Source organism: Montipora foliosa, unplaced genomic scaffold, assembly GCF_036669935.1.
Source record: "Montipora foliosa isolate CH-2021 unplaced genomic scaffold, ASM3666993v2 scaffold_338, whole genome shotgun sequence".
Lineage (NCBI taxonomy): Eukaryota > Metazoa > Cnidaria > Anthozoa > Scleractinia > Acroporidae > Montipora > Montipora foliosa.
Window position 1 is genome coordinate 26 of NW_027179639.1, and position 26,592 is coordinate 26,617.

Below are 26,592 nucleotides of genomic sequence, written 5' to 3' on the forward strand. Positions count from 1 at the left end.
TTAAATAAGAGTCGTTAATATACCGAAATTTACCTCGACCAATGGCCCGCTGTGACGTTTAAAATGTAGTATTTAAGTCGAAGCGCAATGTTTGGACAACTTTGAAAGTTTACTGCGAGCTTTTACAATGGCTCAATGACTGCTCAGGAGTCTGGTGAGGGATCTTGACGTCCATAGACACAGTGTCGACGCTTGAATTCTTTTAAATAAGAGTCGTTAATACCGAAATTTACTCGACCAATGGCCGCTGTGACGTAAAATGTAGTATTTAAGTCGAGCGCAATTATTGGACACCTTTGAAAGTTTACTGCGAGCTTACAATGGGCTCCAATGACTGCCCTCCGGAGTCTGGTGAGGAAGCTCTTGACGTCAAGACACAGTGTTAGACGGTGAAATCTTTTAAATAAGAGTCGTTAATACCGAAATTTTACTCGACCAATGGCCGCCTGCGTGGACGTGTAAAAATGTAGTATTTAAGTCGAAGGAGCGCAATGTTTTGGACAACTTTGAAAGTTTACTGCGAGCTGACAATGGCTCAATGACTGCTCCGGTAGTCTGGTGAGGAGCTCTTGACGTCCATGTAGACACAGTGGGTCGACCTTGAAATCTTTTAAAATAAGAGTTCGTTAATACCGAAATTTACTCGACCAATGGCCGCTGTGACCGTAAAATGTAGGCTTTAAGTCTGATGCGCAATGTTTGGACAACTGTGAAAGCTTACTGCGAGCTGAACCAGTGGATATTACAATGGCTCAATGACTGCTCGGAGTCTGTGTGAGGAGCATCTTGACGGTCATAGACACAGAGTGGTCGACCTTGAAAATCTTTTAAATAAGAGGTCGTTAATACCGAACATATTTACTCGACCAATGGGGCCGGCGCCTGTGACGTAAAAATGTAGTATTTTAAGTCAGAAGGCGCAAATGTTTGGACAACTTTGAAAGTTTACTGCGAGCAACAATGGCTCAATGACTGCGCGGAGTCTGGTGAGGAGCTCCTTGACGTCATAGACAACAGTGTCGACCTTGAAACATCTTTTAAATAAGAGTCGGTAATACCGAAATGTACTTCGACCAAGTGGCCGCTGTGACGTAAAATGTAGTATTTAAGGTCGAGCGCAATGTATTGGACAACTTTGAAAGTTTTACTTGAGAGCGGAACCAGGGGGCTTACAATGGCTCAATGGACTGCTCGGAGTCTGGTGAGGAGCTCTTGACGTCATAGACACAGTTCAGTCGACCTTGAAATCTTTTAAATAAGAGTCGGTGAATACCGAAATTGACTCGACCAATGGCCGCTGATGACGTAAAAATGTAGTATTTAAGTGCGAGCGCAATGTTTGGATGGACATACTTTGAAAGTTTTACTGCGAGCTTGACAGTGGCTACAATGGTCTCAATGACTGCTCGGAGTCTGGTGAAGGAGCTCTTGACGTCATAGACACAGTGTCGACCTTGAAATCTTTTAAATAAGAGTCGTTAAGACGGAAATTTACTCGACCAATGGCCGCTGCGGGGTGACGTAACCAATGACTAGTTATCTAAGTCCCCCCCCCCCGACGCGCAAAGTGTGTGGACAACTTTGAAAGTTGATTACCTAGCGAGCTTACAATGGCTCAATTGACTGCTCGGAGTCTGGCGTGAGGAGCATCTTGACGGTCCATAGACAACAGTGTCAAAACCTTTGGAAATCTGTTTAAATAAGAGGTTCCGTTAATACCGAAATTTACTCGACCAATGGGCCGCTGTGACGCTAAAATGTAGTATTTAAGTCTGAGCGCAAAGGGTGGTTGGACAACTTTGAAAGTACATACTACTGCGTGGGTGAGCTAACCAGGGGACCTTACAATGGCTCAATGATCTGCTCGGAAGTCTTGGTGAGAACTGAGTGCTCCTTTTGCGTTAGACGTCATAGACACAGTGTCGACCTTGAAATCTTTTAAATAAGAGTCGTTAATACCGAAATTTACTCGACCAATGGCCGCTTGTGACGTAAAATGTAGTATTTAAGTCGAGCGCAATGTTTGGACAACTGTGAAGGGTTACTGCGAGCTAACCGGGGCAGATTTCCTGGGCGGAGTCTGGTGAGGAGCTCTTGACGTCATAGACACAGTGTCGACCTTGAAATCTTTTAAATAAGAGTCGTTAATACCGAAATTTACTCGACCAATGGCCGCTGTGACGTAAAATGTAGTATTTAAGTCGAGCGCAATGTTTGGACAACTTTGAAAGTTTACTGCGAGCTTACAATGGCTCAATGACTGCTCGGAGTCTGGTGAGGAGCTCTTGACGTCATAGACACAGTGTCGACCTTGAAATCTTTTAAATAAGAGTCGTTAATACCGAAATTTACTCGACCAATGGCCGCTGTGACGTAAAATGTAGTATTTAAGTCGAGCGCAATGTTTGGACAACTGTGGTGGCTGGATTCGAGCCTACTACGGCTCAATGACTGCTCGGAGTCTGGTGAGGAGCTCTTGACGTCATAGACACAGTGTCGACCTTGAAATCTTTTAAATAAGAGTCGTTTATACCGAAATTTACTCGACCAATGGCCGCTGTGACGTAAAATGTAGTATTTAAGTCGAGCGCAATGTTTGGACAACTTTGAAAGTTTACTGCGAGCTTACAATGGCTCAATGACTGCTCGGAGTCTGGTGAGGAGCTCTTGACGTCATAGACACAGTGTCGACCTTGAAATCTTTTAAATAAGAGTCGTTAATACCGAAATTACTCGCAATGGCCGCTGTGACGTAAAATGTAGTATTTAAGTCGAGCGCAATGTTTGTACTACTTTGTATGATTACTGCGAGCTGAACCAGTGGGCTTACAATGGCTCAATGACTGCTCGGAGTCTGGTGAGGAGCTCTTGACGTCATAGACACAGTGTCGACCTTGAAATCTTTTAAATAAGAGTCGTTAATACCGAAATTTACTCGACCAATGGCCGCTGTGACGTAAAATGTAGTATTTAAGTCGAGCGCAATGTTTGGACAACTTTGAAAGCTTACTGCGAGCTGAACCAGTGGGCTTACAATGGCTCAATGACTGCTCGGAGTCTGGTGAGGAGCTCTTGACGTCATAGACACAGTGTCGACCTTGAAATCTTTTAAATAAGAGTCGTTAATACCGAAATTTACTCGACCAATGGCCGCTGTGACGTAAAATGTAGTATTTAAGTCGAGCGCAATGTTTGGACAACTTTGAAAGTTTACTGCGAGCTTACAATGGCTCAATGACTGCTCGGAGTCTGGTGAGGAGCTCTTGACGTCATAGACACAGTGTCGACCTTGAAATCTTTTAAATAAGAGTCGTTAATACCGAAATTTACTCGACCAATGGCCGCTGTGACGTAAAATGTAGTATTTAAGTCGAGCGCAATGTTTGGACAACTTTGAAAGTTTACTGCGAGCTTACAATGGCTCAATGACTGCTCGGAGTCTGGTGAGGAGCTCTGACGTCATAGACACAGTGTCGACCTTGAAATCTTTTAAATAAGAGTCGTTAATACCGAAATTTACTCGACCAATGGCCGCTGTGACGTAAAATGTAGTATTTAAGTCGAGCGCAATGTTTGGACAACTTTGAAAGTTTACTGCGAGCTTACAATGGCTCAATGACTGCTCGGAGTCTGGTGAGGAGCTCTTGACGTCATAGACACAGTGTCGACCTTGAAATCTTTTAAATAAGAGTCGTTAATACCGAAATTTACTCGACCAATGGCCGCTGTGACGTAAAATGTAGTATTTAAGTCGAGCGCAATGTTTGGACAACTTTGAAAGTTTACTGCGAGCTTACAATGGCTCAATGACTGCTCGGAGTCTGGTGAGGAGCTCTTGACGTCATAGACACAGTGTCGACCTTGAAATCTTTTAAATAAGAGTCGTTAATACCGAAATTTACTCGACCAATGGCCGCTGTGACGTAAAATGTAGTATTTAAGTCGAGCGCAATGTTTGGACAACTTTGAAAGTTTACTGCGAGCTTACAATGGCTCAATGACTGCTCGGAGTCTGGTGAGGAGCTCTTGACGTCATAGACACAGTGTCGACCTTGAAATCTTTTAAATAAGAGTCGTTAATACCGAAATTTACTCGACCAATGGCCGCTGTGACGTAAAATGTAGTATTTAAGTCGAGCGCAATGTTTGGACAACTTTGAAAGCTTACTGCGAGCTGAACCAGTGGGCTTACAATGGCTCAATGACTGCTCGGAGTCTGGTGAGGAGCTCTTGACGTCATAGACACAGTGTCGACCTTGAAATCTTTTAAATAAGAGTCGTTAATACAGAATTTACTCGACCAATGGCCGCTGTGACGTAAAATGTAGTATTTAAGTCGAGCGCAATGTTTGGACAACTTTGAAAGTTTACTGCGAGCTTACAATGGCTCAATGACTGCTCGGAGTCTGGTGAGGAGCTCTTGACGTCATAGACACAGTGTCGACCTTGAAATCTTTTAAATAAGAGTCGTTAATACCGAAATTTACTCGACCAATGGCCGCTGTGACGTAAAATGTAGTATTTAAGTCGAGCGCAATGTTTGGACAACTTTGAAAGCTTACTGCGAGCTGAACCAGTGGGCTTACAATGGCTCAATGACTGCTCGGAGTCTGGTGAGGAGCTCTTGACGTCATAGACACAGTGTCGACCTTGAAATCTTTTAAATAAGAGTCGTTAATACCGAAATTTACTCGACCAATGGCCGCTGTGACGTAAAATGTAGTATTTAAGTCGAGCGCAATGTTTGGACAACTTTGAAAGTTTACTGCGAGCTTACAATGGCTCAATGACTGCTCGGAGTCTGGTGAGGAGCTCTTGACGTCATAGACACAGTGTCGAGCTTGAAATCTTTTAAATAAGAGTCGTTAATACCGAAATTTACTCGACCAATGGCCGCTGTGACGTAAAATGTAGTATTTAAGTCGAGCGCAATGTTTGGACAACTTTGAAAGTTTACTGCGAGCTTACAATGGCTCAATGACTGCTCGGAGTCTGGTGAGGAGCTCTTGACGTCATAGACACAGTGTCGACCTTGAAATCTTTTAAATAAGAGTCGTTAATACCGAAATTTACTCGACCAATGGCCGCTGTGACGTAAAATGTAGTATTTAAGTCGAGCGCAATGTTTGGACAACTTTGAAAGTTTACTGCGAGCTTACAATGGCTCAATGACTGCTCGGAGTCTGGTGAGGAGCTCTTGACGTCATAGACACAGTGTCGACCTTGAAATCTTTTAAATAAGAGTCGTTAATACCGAAATTTACTCGACCAATGGCCGCTGTGACGTAAAATGTAGTATTTAAGTCGAGCGCAATGTTTGGACAACTTTGAAAGCTTACTGCGAGCTGAACCAGTGGGCTTACAATGGCTCAATGACTGCTCGGAGTCTGGTGAGGAGCTCTTGACGTCATAGACACAGTGTCGACCTTGAAATCTTTTAAATAAGAGTCGTTAATACCGAAATTTACTCGACCAATGGCCGCTGTGACGTAAAATGTAGTATTTAAGTCGAGCGCAATGTTTGGACAACTTTGAAAGTTTACTGCGAGCTTACAATGGCTCAATGACTGCTCGGAGTCTGGTGAGGAGCTCTTGACGTCATAGACACAGTGTCGACCTTGAAATCTTTTAAATAAGAGTCGTTAATACCGAAATTTACTCGACCAATGGCCGCTGTGACGTAAAATGTAGTATTTAAGTCGAGCGCAATGTTTGGACAACTTTGAAAGCTTACTGCGAGCTGAACCAGTGGGCTTACAATGGCTCAATGACTGCTCGGAGTCTGGTGAGGAGCTCTTGACGTCATAGACACAGTGTCGACCTTGAAATCTTTTAAATAAGAGTCGTTAATACCGAAATTTACTCGACCAATGGCCGCTGTGACGTAAAATGTAGTATTTAAGTCGAGCGCAATGTTTGGACAACTTTGAAAGCTTACTGCGAGCTGAACCAGTGGGCTTACAATGGCTCAATGACTGCTCGGAGTCTGGTGAGGAGCTCTTGACGTCATAGACACAGTGTCGACCTTGAAATCTTTTAAATAAGAGTCGTTAATACCGAAATTTACTCGACCAATGGCCGCTGTGACGTAAAATGTAGTATTTAAGTCGAGCGCAATGTTTGGACAACTTTGAAAGTTTACTGCGAGCTTACAATGGCTCAATGACTGCTCGGAGTCTGGTGAGGAGCTCTTGACGTCATAGACACAGTGTCGACCTTGAAATCTTTTAAATAAGAGTCGTTAATACCGAAATTTACTCGACCAATGGCCGCTGTGACGTAAAATGTAGTATTTAAGTCGAGCGCAATGTTTGGACAACTTTGAAAGCTTACTGCGAGCTGAACCAGTGGGCTTACAATGGCTCAATGACTGCTCGGAGTCTGGTGAGGAGCTCTTGACGTCATAGACACAGTGTCGACCTTGAAATCTTTTAAATAAGAGTCGTTAATACCGAAATTTACTCGACCAATGGCCGCTGTGACGTAAAATGTAGTATTTAAGTCGAGCGCAATGTTTGGACAACTTTGAAAGTTTACTGCGAGCTTACAATGGCTCAATGACTGCTCGGAGTCTGGTGAGGAGCTCTTGACGTCATAGACACAGTGTCGACCTTGAAATCTTTTAAATAAGAGTCGTTAATACCGAAATTTACTCGACCAATGGCCGCTGTGACGTAAAATGTAGTATTTAAGTCGAGCGCAATGTTTGGACAACTTTGAAAGTTTACTGCGAGCTTACAATGGCTCAATGACTGCTCGGAGTCTGGTGAGGAGCTCTTGACGTCATAGACACAGTGTCGACCTTGAAATCTTTTAAATAAGAGTCGTTAATACCGAAATTTACTCGACCAATGGCCGCTGTGACGTAAAATGTAGTATTTAAGTCGAGCGCAATGTTTGGACAACTTTGAAAGTTTACTGCGAGCTTACAATGGCTCAATGACTGCTCGGAGTCTGGTGAGGAGCTCTTGACGTCATAGACACAGTGTCGACCTTGAAATCTTTTAAATAAGAGTCGTTAATACCGAAATTTACTCGACCAATGGCCGCTGTGACGTAAAATGTAGTATTTAAGTCGAGCGCAATGTTTGGACAACTTTGAAAGCTTACTGCGAGCTGAACCAGTGGGCTTACAATGGCTCAATGACTGCTCGGAGTCTGGTGAGGAGCTCTTGACGTCATAGACACAGTGTCGACCTTGAAATCTTTTAAATAAGAGTCGTTAATACCGAAATTTACTCGACCAATGGCCGCTGTGACGTAAAATGTAGTATTTAAGTCGAGCGCAATGTTTGGACAACTTTGAAAGTTTACTGCGAGCTTACAATGGCTCAATGACTGCTCGGAGTCTGGTGAGGAGCTCTTGACGTCATAGACACAGTGTCGACCTTGAAATCTTTTAAATAAGAGTCGTTAATACCGAAATTTACTCGACCAATGGCCGCTGTGACGTAAAATGTAGTATTTAAGTCGAGCGCAATGTTTGGACAACTTTGAAAGTTTACTGCGAGCTTACAATGGCTCAATGACTGCTCGGAGTCTGGTGAGGAGCTCTTGACGTCATAGACACAGTGTCGACCTTGAAATCTTTTAAATAAGAGTCGTTAATACCGAAATTTACTCGACCAATGGCCGCTGTGACGTAAAATGTAGTATTTAAGTCGAGCGCAATGTTTGGACAACTTTGAAAGCTTACTGCGAGCTGAACCAGTGGGCTTACAATGGCTCAATGACTGCTCGGAGTCTGGTGAGGAGCTCTTGACGTCATAGACACAGTGTCGACCTTGAAATCTTTTAAATAAGAGTCGTTAATACCGAAATTTACTCGACCAATGGCCGCTGTGACGTAAAATGTAGTATTTAAGTCGAGCGCAATGTTTGGACAACTTTGAAAGTTTACTGCGAGCTTACAATGGCTCAATGACTGCTCGGAGTCTGGTGAGGAGCTCTTGACGTCATAGACACAGTGTCGACCTTGAAATCTTTTAAATAAGAGTCGTTAATACCGAAATTTACTCGACCAATGGCCGCTGTGACGTAAAATGTAGTATTTAAGTCGAGCGCAATGTTTGGACAACTTTGAAAGTTTACTGCGAGCTTACAATGGCTCAATGACTGCTCGGAGTCTGGTGAGGAGCTCTTGACGTCATAGACACAGTGTCGACCTTGAAATCTTTTAAATAAGAGTCGTTAATACCGAAATTTACTCGACCAATGGCCGCTGTGACGTAAAATGTAGTATTTAAGTCGAGCGCAATGTTTGGACAACTTTGAAAGCTTACTGCGAGCTGAACCAGTGGGCTTACAATGGCTCAATGACTGCTCGGAGTCTGGTGAGGAGCTCTTGACGTCATAGACACAGTGTCGACCTTGAAATCTTTTAAATAAGAGTCGTTAATACCGAAATTTACTCGACCAATGGCCGCTGTGACGTAAAATGTAGTATTTAAGTCGAGCGCAATGTTTGGACAACTTTGAAAGTTTACTGCGAGCTTACAATGGCTCAATGACTGCTCGGAGTCTGGTGAGGAGCTCTTGACGTCATAGACACAGTGTCGACCTTGAAATCTTTTAAATAAGAGTCGTTAATACCGAAATTTACTCGACCAATGGCCGCTGTGACGTAAAATGTAGTATTTAAGTCGAGCGCAATGTTTGGACAACTTTGAAAGTTTACTGCGAGCTTACAATGGCTCAATGACTGCTCGGAGTCTGGTGAGGAGCTCTTGACGTCATAGACACAGTGTCGACCTTGAAATCTTTTAAATAAGAGTCGTTAATACCGAAATTTACTCGACCAATGGCCGCTGTGACGTAAAATGTAGTATTTAAGTCGAGCGCAATGTTTGGACAACTTTGAAAGCTTACTGCGAGCTGAACCAGTGGGCTTACAATGGCTCAATGACTGCTCGGAGTCTGGTGAGGAGCTCTTGACGTCATAGACACAGTGTCGACCTTGAAATCTTTTAAATAAGAGTCGTTAATACCGAAATTTACTCGACCAATGGCCGCTGTGACGTAAAATGTAGTATTTAAGTCGAGCGCAATGTTTGGACAACTTTGAAAGCTTACTGCGAGCTGAACCAGTGGGCTTACAATGGCTCAATGACTGCTCGGAGTCTGGTGAGGAGCTCTTGACGTCATAGACACAGTGTCGACCTTGAAATCTTTTAAATAAGAGTCGTTAATACCGAAATTTACTCGACCAATGGCCGCTGTGACGTAAAATGTAGTATTTAAGTCGAGCGCAATGTTTGGACAACTTTGAAAGTTTACTGCGAGCTTACAATGGCTCAATGACTGCTCGGAGTCTGGTGAGGAGCTCTTGACGTCATAGACACAGTGTCGACCTTGAAATCTTTTAAATAAGAGTCGTTAATACCGAAATTTACTCGACCAATGGCCGCTGTGACGTAAAATGTAGTATTTAAGTCGAGCGCAATGTTTGGACAACTTTGAAAGTTTACTGCGAGCTTACAATGGCTCAATGACTGCTCGGAGTCTGGTGAGGAGCTCTTGACGTCATAGACACAGTGTCGACCTTGAAATCTTTTAAATAAGAGTCGTTAATACCGAAATTTACTCGACCAATGGCCGCTGTGACGTAAAATGTAGTATTTAAGTCGAGCGCAATGTTTGGACAACTTTGAAAGTTTACTGCGAGCTTACAATGGCTCAATGACTGCTCGGAGTCTGGTGAGGAGCTCTTGACGTCATAGACACAGTGTCGACCTTGAAATCTTTTAAATAAGAGTCGTTAATACCGAAATTTACTCGACCAATGGCCGCTGTGACGTAAAATGTAGTATTTAAGTCGAGCGCAATGTTTGGACAACTTTGAAAGTTTACTGCGAGCTTACAATGGCTCAATGACTGCTCGGAGTCTGGTGAGGAGCTCTTGACGTCATAGACACAGTGTCGACCTTGAAATCTTTTAAATAAGAGTCGTTAATACCGAAATTTACTCGACCAATGGCCGCTGTGACGTAAAATGTAGTATTTAAGTCGAGCGCAATGTTTGGACAACTTTGAAAGCTTACTGCGAGCTGAACCAGTGGGCTTACAATGGCTCAATGACTGCTCGGAGTCTGGTGAGGAGCTCTTGACGTCATAGACACAGTGTCGACCTTGAAATCTTTTAAATAAGAGTCGTTAATACCGAAATTTACTCGACCAATGGCCGCTGTGACGTAAAATGTAGTATTTAAGTCGAGCGCAATGTTTGGACAACTTTGAAAGTTTACTGCGAGCTTACAATGGCTCAATGACTGCTCGGAGTCTGGTGAGGAGCTCTTGACGTCATAGACACAGTGTCGACCTTGAAATCTTTTAAATAAGAGTCGTTAATACCGAAATTTACTCGACCAATGGCCGCTGTGACGTAAAATGTAGTATTTAAGTCGAGCGCAATGTTTGGACAACTTTGAAAGCTTACTGCGAGCTGAACCAGTGGGCTTACAATGGCTCAATGACTGCTCGGAGTCTGGTGAGGAGCTCTTGACGTCATAGACACAGTGTCGACCTTGAAATCTTTTAAATAAGAGTCGTTAATACCGAAATTTACTCGACCAATGGCCGCTGTGACGTAAAATGTAGTATTTAAGTCGAGCGCAATGTTTGGACAACTTTGAAAGTTTACTGCGAGCTTACAATGGCTCAATGACTGCTCGGAGTCTGGTGAGGAGCTCTTGACGTCATAGACACAGTGTCGACCTTGAAATCTTTTAAATAAGAGTCGTTAATACCGAAATTTACTCGACCAATGGCCGCTGTGACGTAAAATGTAGTATTTAAGTCGAGCGCAATGTTTGGACAACTTTGAAAGTTTACTGCGAGCTTACAATGGCTCAATGACTGCTCGGAGTCTGGTGAGGAGCTCTTGACGTCATAGACACAGTGTCGACCTTGAAATCTTTTAAATAAGAGTCGTTAATACCGAAATTTACTCGACCAATGGCCGCTGTGACGTAAAATGTAGTATTTAAGTCGAGCGCAATGTTTGGACAACTTTGAAAGCTTACTGCGAGCTGAACCAGTGGGCTTACAATGGCTCAATGACTGCTCGGAGTCTGGTGAGGAGCTCTTGACGTCATAGACACAGTGTCGACCTTGAAATCTTTTAAATAAGAGTCGTTAATACCGAAATTTACTCGACCAATGGCCGCTGTGACGTAAAATGTAGTATTTAAGTCGAGCGCAATGTTTGGACAACTTTGAAAGTTTACTGCGAGCTTACAATGGCTCAATGACTGCTCGGAGTCTGGTGAGGAGCTCTTGACGTCATAGACACAGTGTCGACCTTGAAATCTTTTAAATAAGAGTCGTTAATACCGAAATTTACTCGACCAATGGCCGCTGTGACGTAAAATGTAGTATTTAAGTCGAGCGCAATGTTTGGACAACTTTGAAAGCTTACTGCGAGCTGAACCAGTGGGCTTACAATGGCTCAATGACTGCTCGGAGTCTGGTGAGGAGCTCTTGACGTCATAGACACAGTGTCGACCTTGAAATCTTTTAAATAAGAGTCGTTAATACCGAAATTTACTCGACCAATGGCCGCTGTGACGTAAAATGTAGTATTTAAGTCGAGCGCAATGTTTGGACAACTTTGAAAGTTTACTGCGAGCTTACAATGGCTCAATGACTGCTCGGAGTCTGGTGAGGAGCTCTTGACGTCATAGACACAGTGTCGACCTTGAAATCTTTTAAATAAGAGTCGTTAATACCGAAATTTACTCGACCAATGGCCGCTGTGACGTAAAATGTAGTATTTAAGTCGAGCGCAATGTTTGGACAACTTTGAAAGTTTACTGCGAGCTTACAATGGCTCAATGACTGCTCGGAGTCTGGTGAGGAGCTCTTGACGTCATAGACACAGTGTCGACCTTGAAATCTTTTAAATAAGAGTCGTTAATACCGAAATTTACTCGACCAATGGCCGCTGTGACGTAAAATGTAGTATTTAAGTCGAGCGCAATGTTTGGACAACTTTGAAAGCTTACTGCGAGCTGAACCAGTGGGCTTACAATGGCTCAATGACTGCTCGGAGTCTGGTGAGGAGCTCTTGACGTCATAGACACAGTGTCGACCTTGAAATCTTTTAAATAAGAGTCGTTAATACCGAAATTTACTCGACCAATGGCCGCTGTGACGTAAAATGTAGTATTTAAGTCGAGCGCAATGTTTGGACAACTTTGAAAGTTTACTGCGAGCTTACAATGGCTCAATGACTGCTCGGAGTCTGGTGAGGAGCTCTTGACGTCATAGACACAGTGTCGACCTTGAAATCTTTTAAATAAGAGTCGTTAATACCGAAATTTACTCGACCAATGGCCGCTGTGACGTAAAATGTAGTATTTAAGTCGAGCGCAATGTTTGGACAAGTTTGAAAGCTTACTGCGAGCTGAACCAGTGGGCTTACAATGGCTCAATGACTGCTCGGAGTCTGGTGAGGAGCTCTTGACGTCATAGACACAGTGTCGACCTTGAAATCTTTTAAATAAGAGTCGTTAATACCGAAATTTACTCGACCAATGGCCGCTGTGACGTTTAATGTAGTATTTAAGTCGAGCGCAATGTTTGGACAACTTTGAAAGCTTACTGCGAGCTGAACCAGTGGGCTTACAATGGCTCAATGACTGCTCGGAGTCTGGTGAGGAGCTCTTGACGTCATAGACACAGTGTCGACCTTGAAATCTTTTAAATAAGAGTCGTTAATACCGAAATTTACTCGACCAATGGCCGCTGTGACGTAAAATGTAGTATTTAAGTCGAGCGCAATGTTTGGACAACTTTGAAAGTTTACTGCGAGCTTACAATGGCTCAATGACTGCTCGGAGTCTGGTGAGGAGCTCTTGACGTCATAGACACAGTGTCGACCTTGAAATCTTTTAAATAAGAGTCGTTAATACCGAAATTTACTCGACCAATGGCCGCTGTGACGTAAAATGTAGTATTTAAGTCGAGCGCAATGTTTGGACAACTTTGAAAGTTTACTGCGAGCTTACAATGGCTCAATGACTGCTCGGAGTCTGGTGAGGAGCTCTTGACGTCATAGACACAGTGTCGACCTTGAAATCTTTTAAATAAGAGTCGTTAATACCGAAATTTACTCGACCAATGGCCGCTGTGACGTAAAATGTAGTATTTAAGTCGAGCGCAATGTTTGGACAACTTTGAAAGTTTACTGCGAGCTTACAATGGCTCAATGACTGCTCGGAGTCTGGTGAGGAGCTCTTGACGTCATAGACACAGTGTCGACCTTGAAATCTTTTAAATAAGAGTCGTTAATACCGAAATTTACTCGACCAATGGCCGCTGTGACGTAAAATGTAGTATTTAAGTCGAGCGCAATGTTTGGACAACTTTGAAAGCTTACTGCGAGCTGAACCAGTGGGCTTACAATGGCTCAATGACTGCTCGGAGTCTGGTGAGGAGCTCTTGACGTCATAGACACAGTGTCGACCTTGAAATCTTTTAAATAAGAGTCGTTAATACCGAAATTTACTCGACCAATGGCCGCTGTGACGTAAAATGTAGTATTTAAGTCGAGCGCAATGTTTGGACAACTTTGAAAGTTTACTGCGAGCTTACAATGGCTCAATGACTGCTCGGAGTCTGGTGAGGAGCTCTTGACGTCATAGACACAGTGTCGACCTTGAAATCTTTTAAATAAGAGTCGTTAATACCGAAATTTACTCGACCAATGGCCGCTGTGACGTAAAATGTAGTATTTAAGTCGAGCGCAATGTTTGGACAACTTTGAAAGTTTACTGCGAGCTTACAATGGCTCAATGACTGCTCGGAGTCTGGTGAGGAGCTCTTGACGTCATAGACACAGTGTCGACCTTGAAATCTTTTAAATAAGAGTCGTTAATACCGAAATTTACTCGACCAATGGCCGCTGTGACGTAAAATGTAGTATTTAAGTCGAGCGCAATGTTTGGACAACTTTGAAAGTTTACTGCGAGCTTACAATGGCTCAATGACTGCTCGGAGTCTGGTGAGGAGCTCTTGACGTCATAGACACAGTGTCGACCTTGAAATCTTTTAAATAAGAGTCGTTAATACCGAAATTTACTCGACCAATGGCCGCTGTGACGTAAAATGTAGTATTTAAGTCGAGCGCAATGTTTGGACAACTTTGAAAGTTTACTGCGAGCTTACAATGGCTCAATGACTGCTCGGAGTCTGGTGAGGAGCTCTTGACGTCATAGACACAGTGTCGACCTTGAAATCTTTTAAATAAGAGTCGTTAATACCGAAATTTACTCGACCAATGGCCGCTGTGACGTAAAATGTAGTATTTAAGTCGAGCGCAATGTTTGGACAACTTTGAAAGTTTACTGCGAGCTTACAATGGCTCAATGACTGCTCGGAGTCTGGTGAGGAGCTCTTGACGTCATAGACACAGTGTCGACCTTGAAATCTTTTAAATAAGAGTCGTTAATACCGAAATTTACTCGACCAATGGCCGCTGTGACGTAAAATGTAGTATTTAAGTCGAGCGCAATGTTTGGACAACTTTGAAAGTTTACTGCGAGCTTACAATGGCTCAATGACTGCTCGGAGTCTGGTGAGGAGCTCTTGACGTCATAGACACAGTGTCGACCTTGAAATCTTTTAAATAAGAGTCGTTAATACCGAAATTTACTCGACCAATGGCCGCTGTGACGTAAAATGTAGTATTTAAGTCGAGCGCAATGTTTGGACAACTTTGAAAGCTTACTGCGAGCTGAACCAGTGGGCTTACAATGGCTCAATGACTGCTCGGAGTCTGGTGAGGAGCTCTTGACGTCATAGACACAGTGTCGACCTTGAAATCTTTTAAATAAGAGTCGTTAATACCGAAATTTACTCGACCAATGGCCGCTGTGACGTAAAATGTAGTATTTAAGTCGAGCGCAATGTTTGGACAACTTTGAAAGTTTACTGCGAGCTTACAATGGCTCAATGACTGCTCGGAGTCTGGTGAGGAGCTCTTGACGTCATAGACACAGTGTCGACCTTGAAATCTTTTAAATAAGAGTCGTTAATACCGAAATTTACTCGACCAATGGCCGCTGTGACGTAAAATGTAGTATTTAAGTCGAGCGCAATGTTTGGACAACTTTGAAAGTTTACTGCGAGCTTACAATGGCTCAATGACTGCTCGGAGTCTGGTGAGGAGCTCTTGACGTCATAGACACAGTGTCGACCTTGAAATCTTTTAAATAAGAGTCGTTAATACCGAAATTTACTCGACCAATGGCCGCTGTGACGTAAAATGTAGTATTTAAGTCGAGCGCAATGTTTGGACAACTTTGAAAGCTTACTGCGAGCTGAACCAGTGGGCTTACAATGGCTCAATGACTGCTCGGAGTCTGGTGAGGAGCTCTTGACGTCATAGACACAGTGTCGACCTTGAAATCTTTTAAATAAGAGTCGTTAATACCGAAATTTACTCGACCAATGGCCGCTGTGACGTAAAATGTAGTATTTAAGTCGAGCGCAATGTTTGGACAACTTTGAAAGTTTACTGCGAGCTTACAATGGCTCAATGACTGCTCGGAGTCTGGTGAGGAGCTCTTGACGTCATAGACACAGTGTCGACCTTGAAATCTTTTAAATAAGAGTCGTTAATACCGAAATTTACTCGACCAATGGCCGCTGTGACGTAAAATGTAGTATTTAAGTCGAGCGCAATGTTTGGACAACTTTGAAAGTTTACTGCGAGCTTACAATGGCTCAATGACTGCTCGGAGTCTGGTGAGGAGCTCTTGACGTCATAGACACAGTGTCGACCTTGAAATCTTTTAAATAAGAGTCGTTAATACCGAAATTTACTCGACCAATGGCCGCTGTGACGTAAAATGTAGTATTTAAGTCGAGCGCAATGTTTGGACAACTTTGAAAGCTTACTGCGAGCTGAACCAGTGGGCTTACAATGGCTCAATGACTGCTCGGAGTCTGGTGAGGAGCTCTTGACGTCATAGACACAGTGTCGACCTTGAAATCTTTTAAATAAGAGTCGTTAATACCGAAATTTACTCGACCAATGGCCGCTGTGACGTAAAATGTAGTATTTAAGTCGAGCGCAATGTTTGGACAACTTTGAAAGCTTACTGCGAGCTGAACCAGTGGGCTTACAATGGCTCAATGACTGCTCGGAGTCTGGTGAGGAGCTCTTGACGTCATAGACACAGTGTCGACCTTGAAATCTTTTAAATAAGAGTCGTTAATACCGAAATTTACTCGACCAATGGCCGCTGTGACGTAAAATGTAGTATTTAAGTCGAGCGCAATGTTTGGACAACTTTGAAAGTTTACTGCGAGCTTACAATGGCTCAATGACTGCTCGGAGTCTGGTGAGGAGCTCTTGACGTCATAGACACAGTGTCGACCTTGAAATCTTTTAAATAAGAGTCGTTAATACCGAAATTTACTCGACCAATGGCCGCTGTGACGTAAAATGTAGTATTTAAGTCGAGCGCAATGTTTGGACAAGTTTGAAAGCTTACTGCGAGCTGAACCAGTGGGCTTACAATGGCTCAATGACTGCTCGGAGTCTGGTGAGGAGCTCTTGACGTCATAGACACAGTGTCGACCTTGAAATCTTTTAAATAAGAGTCGTTAATACCGAAATTTACTCGACCAATGGCCGCTGTGACGTAAAATGTAGTATTTAAGTCGAGCGCAATGTTTGGACAACTTTGAAAGTTTACTGCGAGCTTACAATGGCTCAATGACTGCTCGGACCGCAATTTATCTGTGATGCTTACTTGTGTAGCGAGTAACTACTCAGTCCCTCCAATATTTGCTATTTTGAGCAGTACACACAAGTATTACAGGCTCACATTTAGTTGTAGAACTAATAGACACTTGAATAAAGTTCCTTTGCTTTTCTTTCATTTACACTTCTCTATTTACTTATTGATTTTTGGCTGTTTTGAGCCTCAATTAACCTGTTCTGTTTCCTTGCAGGAAGAACGAAATTGCAGTTCAGCCACGGTGTCAAATCACCTTAGCTCGCTGCTGTACCCAATAAAATTTGTGAACAAAGACGATGCTCCTGACTTCAAAGGGGTGCCGATTATCCGCCAACTCAGAACGCAAGCCAGAATTCTCCAAAAAGCAGGTGATTTGGAAAGGCCAACCACGATGGAAGATCTTTCTGCCCAAAATCGCTGGATCCCTTGGTTAGTCTTAGCATGAAATCTGCTTTTTGCTCACTCTGTGACGGCATAGACTAAAATTAGTATTCAGTATATTGCATAACTAGCTGTACACTACAGATTGTTAAGATTCAAACAATTGTGTTAGTTCCCAGTCACACTAATTTGAGGGAAGCTTAGAGCTTCAGGAGAAATTGGCACTTAAAGTAAATTGATTAACCATTGTTTGCAAGATACATCTCTCTTGGCTGCAGTAGTTTTGACCTGAATCATTCACTTTCCCTTCGTCCTGGACAGCCCAACCTGTGTGAACCTTATTCATTTTTTTGTTTTTTGGCTTTTGTCTTTAAAAAAGGGAGGAAGTGGTTTCCGCCGTTAGCAAGCAAAGAGAAAAATTTGAATTGACAGGCCCGATGAAGTTCAAAGCCAAAGAATTTTGTGACCTAATAATGCTATCCTTGTACGTGTTTATTCCCCCGGCACGGGGATTGGAAATAAGGACCCTGGAAGTCCTGTCAGGGGAACAGGCTAGTAACTTTGACCCAAAGAGCTCCACTGGGAAGAATTATTTGATTGTCAAGGATAGTGGGGACATTGTCCTCCACTTTAATAACTACAAGACAAGGAAGTTTTCTGGACGAGACGAGCTGGCTCTACAGGTTAGACAATCTTCTCTTTGGTTCCAATAAATTAAGTAAGTAAATAAAGAAATCAATCAATAATAAATAAATAACTTGATTTACCAAGGGTGACACATTATAGTTGAGAACTGGTAAACTTGTGGCCCTCCCCTAAAATATATAAAACTACATGTAAGTTACAAATATTAAAAAGGGTAAAATGTAATATTCAAAGAGTGAAAATTTTATGAAATGGGAAAGCTATCAAAGCCAGCATAACCTTTCTTTATAAGAATACAATAATTCTGTTTGAAGGCAATAATACTGGTGCTAGATCTTGTATTAATAGGTAGAGAGTTCCAAAGTTTTGTGGCTGTAGCAAGAAAGGTTTTTTCCACCTTCTGTGTCACATTTACATCTAGCGCAGGGTAAAGTTGTATCATCATAGCGTGAGGTTCTGGTTGACATGTCGCTGATATGCACTAATTATTTTATTTGTCAGGTACTCTGGGCAAGATCCATTTCAGCATAATTTTGTAGAATAAGCATAATTTATTTACATCAATCTCATCACAAAAGGGTAGCCTGTTTTGGGACAATTTGCCACACTCATGGTGATCTGAGATAATTGACCTGAAATTTCTACTGATTGACATGGATGAAGCGCTCCATCCATAAACATTTGTTGAAATCCATCGATGTTGATTCTGTTCTCAAACTGGCTAGCTGGCAATTTATGCCAATCTCAAATTGTTAGAAATTTGTACAATGTGTGTTCAGCAATCAAAAGTGTTGACTTACCGTTTAGTTTGATGATTGACCAAACATTCAGGTAAATGCCACTAATCTTTTTCAGCCACAGGACGAGCTATGTCGACTGCTTCTGTCATACATAAAAGATTATCGGCCGCATATGGTGACCGATTCCAGTGGTAGATACCTCCTGCTGGTAAGGCTTTAATCTGGTGTTACTAAGTTACCAAATGATACTCTCACATCTTGTGTAATTGAAATTTCAATTTCTGGACTTTTGGGGTGAGGAAAGTGCCTTAAATACCCCTACTTTGGCCCAGCCAAGGATGCACCCTAACCCTAACATAGAGGTATAAAGCTGTTAAATCTTCTTGTTTCACCCCCAATTCGATAGCAAGGATGGCTTTTTTAGACATTTCGTCCATCTGAGGGTTGGTCACAGTCACATTTCACCCCCAATTCGATAGCAAGGATGGTTTTTTAAAACATTTCGTCCTTCTGAGGGTTGGTCACAGTCAAATTTCACCCCCAAAAGCTATTTCAGGATGTAAAATTCAGTGATAAATTCTGTGGTGGGGTGTTTTTTTGGGCACATTTACCCTTGCAGGGTGTGGTAATTTTAAAATTTACCCCTTGTTAGGTATTTTCATGTCCCAAGTGGGGTTTTTGCACCTAATTTCACACCTTTTGGGGGTGATTTCAAGTGAAACCACATTTCAGTGAGGTGTTTTGTTGTGAAAAGTACACCCCTATCAAGGTTCACGGTTGTGATTAGGAACCCTAGTGGGGTGTTTTTGACTGAAAACCACATCTCTCTGGGGTGAGTGGATTTGCAAAATTAACCCTTGCGTGATATGAAATCAACCCAATTGGGGTGATTTTTTGTGATCCTGGACACTTGTGGGGTGATTTCAAGGGAAACAACACCTCTCTGGGATATTTTTTTCCAACAGATTCACCCCTGTGAGGGTGTTTTTTTTAGAAAAATCACCCTGCTTGTTTTTTGAGTATTCATTCTTTTTTCCACCCTAACATGTATGTGTATGTTTTGCACACACGTGAGTGGCATTGGCAAGGATCTCTATAAGAAAAAGGTCTCAAAAATGAAAAAAAAAACAACAAAACAAAACACAACCAATGCAAATGCACTACCCTTTTTTTTACTCCAGAACAAGAATGGTGATCACTTCACTGCTGCCTCCTTTTCTGCCCACTTGAAGAGCGTGCTATATGGCCTTACGGGAAAGTTGGCTTCCATAAACATACTCAGAAGTTCCTTTATCACTTGGGCGTACGACAAATCGTGAGTTATTCTTAGTAATTCAGAGGGCACTTTTAGTCTTAAAATTAGGGAAGTTGAGTCAAGAGGTCAATATATTCTTTGACTCACATGAAACAGCTTAAAAACATAGGATTCCAATAATTTATTTTTCATCAATCAGTCCTATGCACTAGAATACTTGGTTTGCATCCGTGCGAAGAGATGGCTGGTAGTTTGCTCAAGCTAATTGAATCCCATGTCCATGTTTGTTTGTTAAGTCTCTGACCTAAACAAAGTGTTTGTAAGTAGGCCACTTTCAGAATTATGCAAGAGCATTGATTGCTTATATTTTCTCTTGGGACCATTGTCAGTCTCAGGTGAAACTGGAAACAGTTCTTATGCAATTCTTGGAGGGCAAACAGAGTGTTTTTCAGTCTTTGGTCAACTACCCTACAATAATTTCAGTTCTCTCATTCCCCCCTCGAGTGTAATATTACATATCATGACTCAGACATTGTTCTATGATTTTAACAGGGACTGTACGGACTCTCTCAAGGCTTCGTTAGCATCTGCGCTCAGGCATTCGCGAAAACAAGCGCAACATACATACGATCGCCGCACAGCAAATCAGAAGAAACGAATGGCGGTCGACTTAGCCAGAGATTACGCAGAGGGCCGTCTGGATGAAGGGGAAACTGCAACCGATGAGGAACCAGAAGAGGGTGATGAGACAGTCAACAGGGGCGATTTCGTCGCCGTTGTATCAGAGGAAAGCACCTATCTGAAGCCGGTGGTTTACATTGGCCAGGTCAAGTCCATAAGACAAAAAGAGGCGACGCTGTTATATTACAAACACATAGGCACCAACTTATATAAGCTTGAACTCTCGGTCGAAGAGTGGAAGGAAGGCATTGACAGCCTTGTTCCTGTGGAATTGCAAGGCTCCAAAAAGCGAGGAGGTGTCTACAGACTCATGACTTCCACACGCACCATCCACAAGGCAGTGAAAGGGTAACTGTCTGTGCAGTCTTTCAGTCAAGCTCCAAACGGTGAAAAACCGTCTGATTTCCAAAAAAACAGTTTCGCTTCTCTAAGTCCAGAATCAATTCACGAAAGCTTCCACCCCACAATTTTTTCTCCTCAAAATCTTGTGACCAGCATGAGAGCTTGACTGAAGGTTGCATGTTTTCAAACAAGAGGGCTTAGCAGAATAAGAATTAACTTAGTTGAAGCAAAATTGGTTGTCCCAGTTTCCCAAATTCAAGTGAATGACAGGCTGATTTTATACGTAGCCTTAGTAACTTGAAATAACATCACCTCCATCATTTGAGCCAGTAATTGCCTTATAGAGCCAGTTAAATTGACAGCACATATACAAAACAAATGCAAATGTTTATTCTTACTTGGAACAACGGCAATGGGCCATTTTACAGTTGTTTGCTCAGTGACCTGGCCTATGAATGGCTGCGAGGCTGCCGGTGACCTTGAATCGATACAGACCTAACTGCTTTTATCATGTAAATTGTGTTGTTGTGATTCAAATTAGTCTACATTAACATAAGAAAAGCACAAAGGTTTGTATCAAAACAGGGTCACTGGCAGCCTCGCTTCCATTCTAAAGCCAGGCAGCTTAGCTACAACTGTAGAATGGTCTATATTTTGCATGAAGTGAAAATTAAAAATCTTTGCATAATTATCTACAATGGCCACAGATGCTTGGCCTTGCAATGGAAGCATGAAATTTCCAGTTTTGAACCGTGCAAACGAGAGCCCACTGGCTCACAAGTTTTGTTTCAAGCTTGAGTGTTCATACACTCTGTTCAGTGATTAGGAAGCATATGAAATATATTAAATAAACAGTGGTTGAGACCATAAGGTCTTTGTTGTCATGTATTCTTTTTAATTGACCAAATGCATAAATGGCGACCAAAAATGCATTCTTTTGTTTATGTGCTAATGAGACTCACTAGCCTCGCTCTCAAGCAACATTTCTTTGGTATTTTGTCCATGCAATCGAGGCTACTAAGGGTAAATAGCACATAAACAAAAGAATATTTTTTTGGCTGCCATTTATGCATTCGGTCTATGAACCGATTCAAAACTTTCTGACACACAGAGCAGGGCTTCAATCAAAGGACTTCATTCTCGATAACAAATAAAACAGGGCAATAAATACTCAGATACTCGCTGATCGATAACTAATTTTACTCTATAAAAGTTATTGTATGTACAGATACCAAACATGAGAGATATCATGCAAGGTTGAAATCTTAATGAGAGACTTGATGGCTTTTTTGGTTTTATTCCACATATGAACAAACAAATGAAATGAAAATAATATCACCACAGTTTCAATTATTAGGAGAAAGGCAAGAGATAAGAAACTTAATACTTGTGTCCTGTAACTATGGTAACAGGTATTTCTGAGCAAGAAAAAAAAAAATTCCTCACCTTAATATTGTGAGGAATGATAATTTTCAATAATTAGCTTTCTAGTTGTTCTGACGCACAGAGCAGGGCTACCATCAAAGGACTTCATTCTCGATAACAAATAAAACAGGGCAATAAATACTCAGATACTCGCTGATCGATAACTAATTTTACTCTATAAAAGTTATTGTATGTACAGATACCGAACATGAGAGATATCATGCAAGGTTGAAATCTTAATGAGAGACTTGATGGCTTTTTTGGTTTTATTCCACATATGAACAAACAAATGAAATAAGAAACTTAATACTTGTGTCCTGTAACTATGGTAACAGGAATTTCTGAGCAAGAAAAAAAAACCTCACCTTAATATTGTGAGGAATGATAATTTTCAATAATTAGCTTTCTAGTTGTTGCTTTGGGAAGGTTAATTCTGAATGAAGAGTGCTTCATGTGTTTTTCACAGACACTAGCAGTTGAATAATGTTGTTCACACCTTAATGATACTGTACATTCAAGGTGGATGCCTTACAGGACCCTGTTTTACACAAGAAAGTCCATGTTATCAACAGGAAATTTGGATTGATTGTTTCAGTTGCCTAAATTTCTTGTCATTTATCTAAATGGAAAATAGGCTGTTCTGTTCCCGAAATTCAAACATCCTCACAATAGATAAGGATTCATGAGTGCCCAATGAAAGGCTAACAAGTATTAGTGGTTTTGGTTCCTTCCTAAAAAGGTGTGTCTCTCCTGGCAGGCCATAAATAATATTTACAATAATAATAATATTTATTCTAATTAACAATTATTGCAATATAAGTAAATGAAGAAAGACAGAAAGACATTGGCTGGCTAGAATTATTTATCGGTTGTTTTCAATCTAATCAAGGATGATGACGATAATAATGTCTTTATTCATCTACTTGTATACTTTAACAATAACACAACAATAATAATCAATATCTATAAAAAGTAAAGGGAGGAGTCAAGCACTGTTACAGTCAAGCTATGCAGTTGCATGTTTGCAGTGATGCATTTTGGGAAAAAATCTAAATGTAGAGCTGAAATAAGTTTCTGCATGAACTAAGAAATTCAGAACTCTCAGTCTGAGGAATAAACAGTACAGCGGACAGAGCTTGACTGTAACGTGACAAGGTCTCTTTACTTATAATTATAGATATTGATTACTCTCCCCCGAATAAAATTCATCAACCCTCTCCCATTCCCCCTGCCCCGATGGCCGCCCGCGCCTCTTCCTGTACGAAAAATCCTGCCACGTGCTGTACCGCGCATGACGCCTCTATATCCCCCCCTTGCCCCCCGATTTCCGCCCCTACCGCGAATTCCACCCCTAGCCCCCCGACTTCCCCCCCTCCCGCTATCTACATATTTTGGTTTGGTGGGGCACTGAGCCCTGATGTGCCCCTGTCCCCCACATCGCCAGCACCCTGAAAAAGAGAGAAAAAAGAATAGCCGTTGTATTGGCATGTAAAATGTTGATTGTGAACCGTTATCAGGTCACTGACCGTCGGCTGGCTCACTTTGCAAGTGAAGCTATCCTAGCTTCACTTGATAAGTAGTCATGTGTAAATATAAAGAATATTCTATGCTTACTTGTGTACGGGTGTGGCTCCTTGGGGGGAACCTTTGTTGGGTCCTTTCCATCAGCCTTTTCTAGAAAACAGGAGTGATATAATTTCTTGCAGACTGTAGTTAAGCAAGTCAAACAGAAGTTGGCATTGTCACTGTTACGATGAAAAGCAAATGACAAATGATAGTAACTAGTTCAGTAATGTAATAAGGAAATGAATTTGTACCATTTTCTTTTCCTGGGATACTGGTGTCACTCAAGGGTTGCGTCATCCCCTCCTGAGGGGACAACTCTTTGTGTGCTGTTTATAGAACAAATAAAACAGTTTACAAAAAGCAAGAAAGGAATGATGTTATTGTCTTCATTACATGGACTTTATTGCACATGCTTTATCCAGGCAAGGTTATCGCACACAGAGAAAGAATTGTATGGCATGACGTTCTCTCCCCATAACGAGGCACTTCAAAGAGGCCAATAAAAGCCTGTGCATTCAAAATTAATGCATCTGATTTTCCATCATGAATAATAAACCTATTTTTTGGACACCAGGTTTGTAGTAGGTTCAAATTTGTCAACTGAAGAACAAGAGCAACCTCATCAGTTGAACTATCTATGCCATAAATGGCAGTTTCCCCACTATCTAGTATACATTGCAGAATATCATCATGAGATATAGTGAAATGATGGTCCCCAATTTTAACAATTGAAATAGTTTCAGAAGATGTACCTTTGCATTGCTGGAAGAATAATAAATTATAATATTATTAACATATGAGCTACTGCTCATATGTAGATGGTTCAGTCAAACGCACATGACAAGAAACATTGTTACTTCTAATATCAAGATCAAAGGGCTTACATGTAGCATCTGGTGGTGGTTCTAGTAAACAAAGAAAAAAGATTGATATTATTAGTATAATTACATGGAATGAACAGACTTTCTTCCAGTCACACAAGCATAAATTATTTAATTATTAGTCGTACTAATCAAATTGTGTTTGGAACATTTTCAAAGGTCACATACCAACTGCCATGATTGGTTGCTGGTCACTTTTCTCTGGAAGTAATGAGAAAGGAAAAGTTAGCTTTTCTCATAGATTATTTAATTATTGGTCGTACTAATGAAATGTCAAGGTAAGAGGCCCTCAAAGTGTTTAGAACATTTTCAAAGCTCACATACCAACTGAACAGGTCGGTTGCTGGTCACTTTTCTCTGGAAATAATGAGAAAGGAAAAGTTAGCTTTTCTCATAGATTATTTAATTATTGGTCGTACTAATCAAATGTCAAGGTAAGAGGCCCTCAAAGTGTTTAGAACATTTTCAAAGCTCACATACCAACTGAACAGGTCGGTTGCTGGTCACTTTTCTCTGGAAATAATGAGAAAGGAAAAGTTAGCTTTTCTCATAGATTATTTAATTATTGGTCGTACTAATCAAATGTCAAGGTAAGAGGCCTTCAAAGTGTTTGGAAATTTTTCAAAAATCACATACCAACTGACATGACTGCTTGCTGGTCACTTGTGTCTGGAAGTAATGAGAAAGGAAAAGTTAGCTTTTCACATCCTTGACTAAAGGCAATTCAAAGTTATTGTAAATGTGCATCAAATTATTTATAGACATCATTGGAGAATGTTTTGTTTCCTTGTGTTAAGTTTTTAGAGAATTTTACTGTTCACAGCTTGCAAATCACTCTTCACAAATAGCAAATGGTAATCCCCGATTTCGTATTTGAAATAGAAAAGCATTTAAATACCAGATAAAGGCGGTTCTGACATGGCTGTTTTGTTGCCATGGTAACCTGCTGGGTCAAGTCAATGACTACATCTGGTTGAGCGATTATTGCAGAACCCCAGGCCTTTAGTATCACAAGACAACAGCATTAGAGGGTTACTTTCGTCATAAATAAGACATTCATTCTCTTACTGATTTGCTGATTTGAGCCACCTTAAAGTTGTCGTTAATGAGGCCCTACCAGGGAGGGGCTGGGGCGTGTCGTTGATTCATTAAAACAATTGCTTCTGTTCCCTTGAACCCAAAATTACTTTTTGATCCCTTCAATTGTATGAAGTTCCCTTGTTCCCTGAGATATGTTGTCGTCCTTCTCCGCGTCCCCAGTTCCCCAGTTCAAATAAGCTTCGTCAGTGAAACCACTGGCAAGGCGATAATGTGCCCCAAAAAGGCCAGTCATTTGCGTTTTCTCTCACTTGGAGATCATTCAGATTGAAATTATTATTAAAATCAGCTCAAGTACACGCAATAGCGCGTTCTATCGAGTGGCAAGGGTGGGAGATTTGGAAATGTACTGGAATGAACGAAAAAGTCTCACCGCCTTCAGAGGTACTACTGTTCGACAACGTGCCAAATCGTGTCGCTCACTTGACCGAATCTAACGAACAGTTTACGGTGGGAAAAGACAGGAAAGAAAGAAACCACATTAAGAGCATTTTAACTACAGTTTTCTTACTTACTAGATTCCATCTTTTGGATGTTCGCACTTCCCTCAAGCTATATAATGCCGATGTGTTTTGAAAATTCCGCTGCCTGTCGTTTCCTCCAATCGCAGCCCTCGTACACAGGCTCCTTGCATTTCGGTCGATCGGTCGATCGCGATGTTTCTCGGCTTTGACTTCCGACAGGCTCCGGGAAATGTCGGAGATAATCTTCGGCTGTTTGGGAGAGAGGTTTTTGTGTCGGAATCGAAATTTCTGTTTTTTCCACAAAAAACTCGCTTTCGTGCCACGTCCAAGGCCTTGCAACGAACAAACCATTTCCCAGGCATCCCC

General features: G+C 41.7%; 1 protein-coding gene and 1 long non-coding RNA gene across 2 annotated transcripts; one reads left to right on the plus strand and one right to left on the minus strand.

Annotated features, from left to right (window-relative positions):
- Positions 1-17,006: 17,006 nt before the first annotated feature.
- On the plus strand, positions 17,007-21,901 carry LOC137987301 (uncharacterized). Its single transcript, XM_068833702.1, has 5 exons — positions 17,007-17,177; positions 17,509-17,812; positions 18,630-18,722; positions 19,696-19,829; positions 20,322-21,901. The coding sequence occupies exons 1-5, from the start codon at positions 17,140-17,142 to the stop codon at positions 20,800-20,802; spliced, it is 1,050 nt and encodes a 349-aa protein (XP_068689803.1). The 5' UTR covers positions 17,007-17,139; the 3' UTR covers positions 20,803-21,901.
- Positions 17,098-18,659, minus strand: LOC137987302 (uncharacterized). Its single transcript, XR_011120426.1, has 3 exons — positions 18,575-18,659; positions 17,897-17,944; positions 17,098-17,212 (listed from the first exon to the last, which is right to left on the minus strand). It is a non-coding gene; the product is annotated as an uncharacterized lncRNA (long non-coding RNA).
- Positions 21,902-26,592: the final 4,691 nt, after the last annotated feature.

Bases quoted from the DNA above. Each gene is read 5' to 3' on its own strand.
- LOC137987301 (XM_068833702.1), top strand. From the start codon at position 17,140: ATGGAAGATCTTTCTGCCCAAAATCGCTGGATCCCTTG. The intron at 17,178-17,508 runs GTTAGTCTTAGC...TCTTTAAAAAAG, and splicing joins CAAAATCGCTGGATCCCTTG to GGAGGAAGTGGTTTCCGCCG. The intron at 17,813-18,629 runs GTTAGACAATCT...AATCTTTTTCAG, and splicing joins GAGACGAGCTGGCTCTACAG to CCACAGGACGAGCTATGTCG.